We start from the raw sequence: 9,880 nt of genomic DNA on the forward strand, positions 1-9,880 counted from the left end.
TTTACACATTCAAAAAGTTATTCATCTCTTCCTCTAAAGCAATATCTAACTATTAACCTGAAGGTTAAAAATTACATAAAGAGAGAACTATAATTTTTAACCTTCAGGTTAATAGTTAGATATTGCTTCAGAGGAAGAGATGAATAACTTTTTGGATGTGTAAACTGTCTTCCTGATCAGGATTCGAACCCCGAGGGTCTACATTTCTATATAATTTATTAGCGTAAGCTATAGAATTTGAGAAATATTAATTATCTTTCGATTTTCAGAAAAATGCAGAGCGACTTACGCGAGTTTGAGGAGGTTGTAATTGCTGTTGAGGCTGCAGCTGTTAAACTGCGGAAGAGGTTGGAGGAGGAGAAGGCTCGTCGTGCAGCAACAACATCTGCTAGTATGGCGAGGCCTCATCAGCCGAATGCTGCTCCTATGCTGGCGGCACTTTTATCAAGGGGGTTAAGATCTCCCCCCAAGCTTCCACTACCTCCACAGCAGTCAAGCCCATCAACATCTGTGGTGGGGATGGTGAGAGCGTTTAGACAGCCTGTACCACCATCAACGTTCTCATCACCTCGAAGAGACAGCACAACACTAATAAATCATCCTTCTCCTCCAGTAGTTGTGCTGTGTACTCCACCGACTGCTGATGAGGAAGTGGTAGCTATTTCATCTGCACCGCCAGCAACCTCTAGTTCTTCAAAGGAAACGCAGACGCCTCTACATCGAAGAGTGGCAGATCGTGGTACTGGTGAGCGTGATGTAAACCTGGCTATTGCGAATCTTTCCAAATACATTGGAAAGATGCGTAATAGGCAGAAGAGCATAATAAAAATTATTAAACAACTTGTCTCTAAAAGGTCTTCCCACTCAGTCGAAAGATTGGGCGAGCTCAACCCAGAGCCGGCTGAAGGGAGGACTATGTCGAATCTACAGTCAGTAGAGGGGGTGCAGAATGTAGATAGGCTTTCTGAGCTAGAATTTTCTGCATCGAGGCAAGTGGAGGATGGCGCTCCCCTCCAAGAGAATAATCCCCCCCTCCAGTCTCTTTGAGACTACAGCGGATGGGATAACATCCCACTCACTATAGCTTCATGAGCTTACACAGGTGGGGGATAATATCAATCAGCCTCCATCATTCAGGCTCTCTCAGCCTAATACGGATGTATTAGATGATGATGGGATTGATGAATTAATCGGCTCTTTGATATAGGAGCGTCTGCTTACATAAAAGTATTATTATCTATTAAGTACATTTTGAATTATTAGTTGTAAGTGTAGTGTTAGTATTTATAGAAAAACATTTTGCATTATTAGTTATAAGTGTAGTTTTACTATTTATAGAAAAAGAAAAAAATTTTATATTTATATTTATATTATATTTTCGATATTAAAAGGTTTTTAAATTTACGTTTTGTTTTATTATTTAATAAACCTTAAGTCAACCACATTTTTAAAATCCAACATAAAATAATAAATTAATTTTTACGAATGTAATTTTAAAAAAGATGTAACATAAACAAATAAGTATAATTAAAAATTTCAGATAAAAGAAAAAGCAAAATGAAATAATTTGTAACATTACTATCCTATTTTTATTCTTTTCTGCTTGAGACTTGATCTAAAAATTCTTCAATTAAAATCTGCAAAGGAACCTGTTGGTTAGCACTTTCCGATGTAAACACTCCTATAAAAGGGATAGATTTGCTTGGTGTTGTAGAAGTAATCGTTTTAGAGGTAGTATTTACCATCGAAGAATTGCTGCAGATGTTATGGAGAGCATTTCTCATATAACGCCCCTCACCAGTAGTACTAACAAAACTAGAAGTGGTTGCGATGGGCTTGTTTGCTGTCGTAGAAGTATTCGCTGTACTGGTAGTATTTACCATCAAAGAATTATCTATTGTAGCGTTAATAGATGGTGGTGTGGAGGATGAAGGAGTGGAAGGAGTAGTAGCCCCCACCACTGTTTCAGGAAAGCTTTCTGCGTGGGGGGGTGTTGAAAGCACTCGCCATATGACGTTCCTCACCAGTAGTATTAGCAAAACTAGAAGTGGATGCGGTCGATCTACAGCTAGATGGCCGCATGGTAATAGTAGGGTTGGGCTCAAAAACCGTCGTAGAAGCCGTCGCACAATTAGATGAATGTGTAGATGATGAATGACCGAAAGGTGTAGTTGCTTCCATCATTGTTTCAGAAGTGTTTCCTGTATAGATGTTTAGAGCGTTTGTAATATAGCGCTCTTCACCAGTCACTCTCACCAGTCAGTCTCTTCACCATCGAAGAATTGCTGCAGATGTTATGGAGAGCATTTCTCATATAACGCCCCTCACCAGTAGTACTAACAAAACTAGAAGTGGTTGCGATGGGCTTGTTTGCTGTCGTAGAAGTATTCGCTGTACTGGTAGTATTTACCATCAAAGAATTATCTATTGTAGCGTTAATAGATGGTGGTGTGGAGGATGAAGGAGTGGAAGGAGTAGTAGCCCCCACCACTGTTTCAGGAAAGCTTTCTGCGTGGGGGGTGTTGAAAGCACTCGCCATATGACGTTCCTCACCAGTAGTATTAGCAAAACTAGAAGTGGATGCGGTCGATCTACAGCTAGATGGCCGCATAGTAATAGTAGGGTTGGGCTCAAAAACCGTCGTAGAAGCCGTCGCACAATTAGATGAATGTGTAGATGATGAATGACCGAAAGGTGTAGTTGCTTCCATCATTGTTTCAGAAGTGTTTCCTGTATAGATGTTTAGAGCGTTTGTAATATAGCGCTCTTCACCAGTAGTAGCAGCAAAACCAGAAGTGGGTGCGTTCATTCTATAGCAAGAAGGCTGTGTGGTAGCGTCATCGCAATTTAACACCATAGGAGAAGTCGTAGCTTTAGTGTAGTAAGTCTGTTGAGTGGTAGCGACGGATGTAGCTAACGGATGTTTTTCTAAAGCTTTAGTAGCAAATCTTCTCTTACTTCGAGTTGGTTGATGCATATTCTCCTCATCTCCATCATCCGTTAAATCTATCATCCTCATCCGCATTTTAGATTTAGCATCCATCAGCATTTTAGATTTAGTATCCTCTTTTATTTCATCTACAATATCTTTTATTATGACGAGCATGTTGCTGATCTTATTTAGTTTCTTCAACATTATGTCCATCGACGACATCTGAAAAATCAATTTTTAAATATTAGTTCCTTTTCCCAATAATCGTCTACTAAATCTTGGAAGCAACTAGTGATTTCCTCAGTCAGCCAGGAATCTTCAATTTCATCCAACCCTTTCCACTTAACAAGATATTCTATAGTTCCACAATTATTTCTATGGTTTTTTATATATTCCGCTTCATTGATTTTAAGAATATCTACATTACATTCATGAAGATTGCGTGAGGAGGAAGACTGCGAGTAGTCATCTGCAAGATTGATAAAAGGAGGATTAGGTTTCAGAATAAGTTTCACATCATCGCGGTTTACCTCGCATTCATGAAAACTGATTAAGGAGGAAGACTGCGAGTAGTCATCTGTGAGATCGATAAAAGGAGGATTGGGCTTCGGAATAAGTTTCACATCATCACAATCTACATCTTCTCTACATTCAAATCCTAACCACCTTCTATAATTGGATTCAAATTCTTTAATAAGCATCCAACAACTCAACCGTTCAGTTCGTATCCACTCAGCATTCTCATAACCTAAACCTTCCCATTTTACTAAGTAATATGTCTTCCCCTGTTGAATCGTTCTATCTAGAATTCCTTCAATATCGACCTCATTAAAGCTTTCATTCATGTTATTTCCCAACCTGTAATAAATAAAAAGCGAAATTAAAAAAGTTTTTCTTTCATATTATTTCCCAACCTGTAATAAATAAAAGCGAAATTAAAAAAAAGTTTTTTCTTTTCATATTAGCCCACAACCTGTAATAAAAAGTGAATTAGTACCTCTTTAAAATAGGTATGCTGTTATGTTAGTATGAAGATGTTTTTTCATACAACCTTTTGAGCTCTAGCGGCATATTGCGATGACCATACGCTAATGTATTCTTATGATCTATAGCAGCTCGCTTATCATCATAGTTACATAGCGCAAGTTTATTGCAGATTATTGTATCAACTTGATGATTCTTCGAGCGAAACATTACCATATCTCTATACAGCTGCATATTAGGGTCTTCAAGACATCGTTTATAGTCGTTGAAAGTTAGATTATTTTTCACCACATTCTTCTTTATACCTTTAGCCTTTTTCTTTTCTATATCAGCGCTTCTAAAAGAGTACATTTTCGCTCGCAACCCTATAAATTCTACAATTGGGATGCCATTACATTCATCTTTATATTTACCAAGAACCTTTTTGTTAACTATTGAGTAACATTGATGAGTTGAGGGATAATCAGAGGTATCAAACCATAAATTTAGGATGGGGTCTTCTTTTATATCGTTATAGAAATCATGCGTCCGAATATCGTAAAAGAAGCTATCAGTATCCATATATAGTAGATCTATATTACTTCCATATCTATGTCTCATAATATCATAATGAAAATTATACATTAAAGTTTTACTCAACTCTAATACCGCCAATCCTACGTATATGGGCTTATCTAACTTTATATTCGTTTTCTGCATCTGGATCGCGCATAAATTTTCAGAATAAATTATTCTATCCTGAAACGTAGGCTTCGCAATCAATTTTAATAGACGCGATTCTGATGATACAAGCTCAATATTATTGCGTTTACGCACATTCTCCATACATTTTCCGATAACTGAATTATTCATCAGTTTAAAGAAATCCTTCTCGAAGCTGTTTTTAGCCAGCTGTCTATTTGCAGTATTCAACTCAATATATGATTTCATCCATGCCTTCTGTAAAAATTGAAGTACTCTATATACCTTAGTCACTACTAAGCCACGCGCCACCGCTTGTTTCAAATTAACATAGTGGCAGACATATCTCTTTTTAGACCAAAGAGTAGTCAAAAGCTTTGGTTGACTAGATCCTAGCGGTTTTCCATTTTCAGGAAGAAATGGTAGATCATTATGCTCCTCATGAAGCGATGCTGGATACTCAATATCTACTTCTAGAATGTAGCCCCTTTCAGATTCGTGTTCTGTTTTCAAAACAACCTCAAGCGCGGTCATTAATTCTACATCAGACAACCATCTGAAGTCTTTATACGGCAGACGTTTGCACATTGCCCAACCATAAAGGTTATTGGCATCTATATACATTAAATAGTTTGTTAACAAGTCAGCTTTATAAACTTTTACATAAGCATTATTCGCTACAGCGTGTTTTTCACATGTAGTTATACCACCTCGAATCCCCCTCTCAATAAACATATGCTTATCATAGTCCGTAATAAGATCAAGTTCGATCTTAGTCTTTAGTAACATAGCATCGAATGCGAATCCTGGGGCTGTGTAATAATATGCGCAATCTAATTGATATTCCCTCATACATAGACTTCTAAAGCTCTCGAATACGTCGGCTAATAGGAGCACATCGCATTTAAGATATAAATCGCTATATTCACCTAACGTTTTTATATTAAAGCGTTGCCAAATTTCTTCCGCTCTCTTATATTCTTCAGCAGATATATGCTCTCCGCTGAGTTTACTATAAAATTTTTCTATCGGCGGAAGTACTGTTTCATCAAGCGTTCTCCACCCAGTAGTATATTCATAGGGGTATACCCCTTTGGTTGTTACATATGGGAGGTCATCTTTTGCGAAAAATCTACCAATATGATGGAACATCTCTAATGGGAGATTTTTCACAAGAGCGTCTAAACTGTCGGCCATAAATCTATAAGAGTCTAGAAATCGCACCGATAGATTTTCAGTAATATATTTATCGAATGTGATATATTTTTCTATACTATTAGCTATTACACTTATTCTTCTGTCATCGTAACCTAATTCCTTCACTATAAAGTGGAAGTCATAGTTGGAGCCATTATGTATGAATATCGGTATTGATTTTTGATTTCGTCGTTTAAAGTTACAATTTCGACATAACGCACTGCGATACTTCCCAGTTAAATGGCAGTGGTCCCTAATAGGCGCAGTCTTAAAAGGATTTAAATATATCTCACATCGCGATGCTGACTCAAAAGATTTTCTATCCTCTTCAGTAAAAATAATCTTTATGTTCTTGCATAACGATTGATCTAATGGTTGGAGTATACGTTTAAGGGTATTGATAAAATGTTCTGCAGCATTTAGACCTCTATAGAGCAATGGTTCTGATGGAATAATCTCTCTTATTTGTTCTGGTAGAGTGGAATTGGTAACGAAATATAAACAATAACTCATTGGTATATGTTTCTCTGTAGTAATTGTGAATGATGATGAAAGTGAAGGCGCGTTCCCATCAGATGGAGTCAACAGGCACTCAAAGTCTGCATAGGCTACTATCGGTAAGGGTAATTTGTGGTGATAATTTTTAAATTTCAGTGTAGGCGTTCGTCCCTCTTCAAGGTATTTAGGTAGAATGACCCTACAGGGATGGTTATTCTTACACAACACGAGGTGTTCCTTCAATTTTAACTCTGAATTATAATAAGTAAAACATCTTCTACAAATGTTTATTTTATGTTTATGTTTTGTAAGCTGAGAACTGATTAACCTTTCAAAATTTTTTATATAGCAATAATGTCTGTTTTCTCCTGTAGAGAGAAGAAGAAGATCAAAATGTTCCTCTTTCTCCTCTTCCACAATAAGCAGAGGGTCTATTACCCCTTTTTCAGAGATCTCATAAAGATTAATTGATACCTCATTTACCTTACCAAATTTACGAATCTGATGGATTGGGGTGGGGAAATTAACTACGTTAAAATTGAACTTATTAATAAGTTCAGTATAGCGCTCATTCACCCGCTGTTTATTATTTCCTTCGACATACCTACAAAGAATTGCCCACATAAAACAGTAGTCATCATCATTCTTAGGGTTTATAATTGCCTTCTTGTCAGAAATACATTTCGGTAATGGAATGTATGATGAGGAACTAAGAGGGATATAGCGGTTAATTCTTACAAGTAGACCGTCTATACTATATAAGGTCCATCCGCTACCTTTACCAATAAATTCAGTCTCCTCATTTATTAACTTAGCGATAGCTTCTCCTATCACATCATCATCAATACTATATCGCATGTTAGCGGTTTTAAATGAAACATCGCGATATTTAAATAAGTTCTGTTTATAATATGTACAATCTAATAAAAGATTGAACTTGATTAAACCAAGACGGATAGAGGCGTTTTCTAAAAGATTAGTTAATTCATTTTTTTGCGCATATAAGAAAGTCGGGATATCGGCTGATATCGTGTTTTTAAAATAATATGTTAGAAGATTGCAGGCGAAAGCGCTCTCTATTTCCTCGAATCTGTTCGTAGAGTCGACATATGACAGTCTCACCCTTTTTGCGTTGAAAACCATCTGAAAAAGAAAATAGTAACTATACTTATATATATTTTAGTAATTAAAGAAATAAAATTTACCTTTTTTGAAAAATCTTCATCACTGCATATCAAAAATGGATAGTAATGATCTCTTTCTGCGAGGGTTATTTCGACAATCAACTGATAGATGTAATAGCTGAAGAGGAAGATAGCAAACCTATTATCACAAACCTGTGAAAGCTTTCTTAGCTTCATTATAAATATCTCAGAACATATCACCTAACTCATCTATTTCATGTGAGTTATACTTTTCATCAAGCAGAAGAGAAAAAAGAAATAAAGGTAAAAATGTTAAGACGTAAACCTTTTAGTCGCCTCTTACGACAGGCAGGAGATACCGTAGACGTATTCTTTAATGCCTCAGTCTACAAGGCGAAATCATCATCATTTATACATAACACTAGCTACGTTAAGATAATAAAACCTTTATCGCGCGATTAAAGGGTTTCTCACAAATAATACAGCAATTTATAGTTGATGAGCATGAAACGCATATAACTAAGTGGCCGCATGGTGTTAAAACTACATTCCTCTCGTTTTTGCAACATATTTTACATAGCAATTTCTTAGATTCCTTAATTCTCTTTCTCATACAATTACAGACTATTCTATTAGCCATATCATCTTTACCTTCACCCAAATCGGCACTATTCGCATCATCGAATGAGGCGACTAAAAATTGTTCTAATTGTTTTCTACATATTATACACTCTTTTACAGAGAAAAAACATGATTTACAAACAGCTAAATGTCCGCATGGTAAGAAAATTATATTCCTTTCCTCATCACAACAAATTAGACAAAGCAATTCAGATGCTACAGCCATATCCTCCTTATTTAAGTTTCTTACCCTTTGCCCCATCTCGCTGAATATTTTTACTACTTCATCAATATAATGCAATCCTTTCTTTAGTTGGAGAAAGAGAAAAATATTGCCATAATTACGCGTATGATGAAGCCATGGATCATCATTAGCAAAGACGTACTGCAGAGCTCCTCCGCAACAGAAACAGGTAACGCTATCACCTCTTCCACTATAGAAAAACCCTGCTCGTGCAAATTTTTCAGTTCTAACCCCTTTAAAAGGAAAAGTTATATAGCTTCCTAATCGTGTAGCTTCTAGCATATACATAGGGTGTTTAGGAGCGATATATTGATATATATTATCCTCATCAATCTCGATTACATTGGATGTTTTCTCCATCCTGAAACAGAGAAAAATATTTCCTGCAGACCTAATATTTTAGGTTTTTTCAGAAGTGCGTTAGCGCTCACGCTAGCGTGCAGGCTTTTTTATTTTTTGAAGCGTGCACGCTAACGCGTAGGCTTTTTTCACGCTTTTCAGAAGCGCGCAAGCTAGCGTGCAGGCTTTTTTCACGCTTTTTCAGAAGCGTGCACGTTAGCGTGCAGGCTTTTTTCGCGCTTTTTGCGCTTCTTTACACGCTTTTCGCGCTTTTTTCACCCTTTTTCATGCTTTTTATACATGTCAGCATGTGGGTGGTTGCAAGATTATTAAGCGAAATTCTACTTTTGAGTGAGGTGATATATATCCTGAGACAGATCACCACAAAGGTTTTTTCTTTGTGTTGATTTACATAATTACTAAATCTAGTTAATAGATCGACTATCAATCAGAATCACCCCAATCACTCGATTCATCCTCCTCTCCTGCAGGGATCCTACGAATTACATTAAAACTTCTACAGAGTGCATCGGTACTAATTACATGGAAAGGATTTGATATTATATGTTCAATAATCTCTTCATAATCCTTCGCGCTGATTAATGAGGCGAAACGCGTGTCGTGAACGATATCATCGACAGTGAGCAAATCAGCAAATCCCACAACGCGTTGTACTGTTATTACCTCACCGCAGTGGTAACAAGGCTCATTCACCTGTGGTGAACTTATATCATCATCAAGGAGTAGAACCTCGTGGAAACACTCATCTTCCAATCTAGAATACATGTTTCTACGTGTTCGCTCAATGAGGGCCTGAAGGGAAATCGCCTATAAAGAGCGCCTCTTCGTTAACGTTGTTAGGTATCTGCACTCCTCATTAATTCTACATCAAAATTATGATAACAGACTGCAGATTGGTCTTCATAGGGTGTGAAGTTAGCTCCATACTGCTCTACCTCTGAATGAGGGGGCATGTTGTAGGGTTGATTTTGAAGTTGGTGAGTTAAGCTAACTCCAGCATTATCATCCTCTCTCATTAGAAAAACAGCTAACCAATCTTTTTCTGCATCCGCTCAGGTAATACCTTCACTATAGCCATCCGGCTAGATGGAGGATTTATCACATCTACAACAGATGTATCTGGTGCGATAACCTTTACCGATACGTTTTTATATCCAGTAACCGATCTGAATCTAGTAATTTGAGGCTCATCCGACCCCTCTTGTTCTTCTATAACTA

At 37.0% G+C, this 9,880-nt stretch overlaps 1 protein-coding gene across 1 annotated transcript; it reads right to left on the minus strand.

Moving 5' to 3' along the window:
* Window positions 1-3,955: 3,955 nt before the first annotated feature.
* Window positions 3,956-8,662, minus strand: LOC142330379 (uncharacterized). The gene is made up of 2 exons (XM_075375604.1): window positions 8,089-8,662; window positions 3,956-6,543 (listed from the first exon to the last, which is right to left on the minus strand). The coding sequence occupies exons 1-2, from the start codon at window positions 8,660-8,662 to the stop codon at window positions 3,956-3,958; spliced, it is 3,162 nt and encodes a 1,053-aa protein (XP_075231719.1).
* Window positions 8,663-9,880: the final 1,218 nt, after the last annotated feature.

This window comes from Lycorma delicatula, chromosome 9 (assembly GCF_047948215.1).
Source record: "Lycorma delicatula isolate Av1 chromosome 9, ASM4794821v1, whole genome shotgun sequence".
In the NCBI taxonomy this organism is placed as follows: domain Eukaryota; kingdom Metazoa; phylum Arthropoda; class Insecta; order Hemiptera; family Fulgoridae; genus Lycorma; species Lycorma delicatula.

Excerpts from the sequence above, each read along its gene's own strand:
- LOC142330379 (XM_075375604.1), bottom strand. The coding sequence starts at position 8,662 with ATGGAGAAAACATCCAATGTAATCGAGATTGATGAGGATAATATATAT. Across the intron at positions 6,544-8,088 it reads TAGTGCCGATTTGGGTGAAG|AGTTAAAATTGAAGGAACAC; the intron begins GTAAAGATGATA and ends ATTATAATTCAG.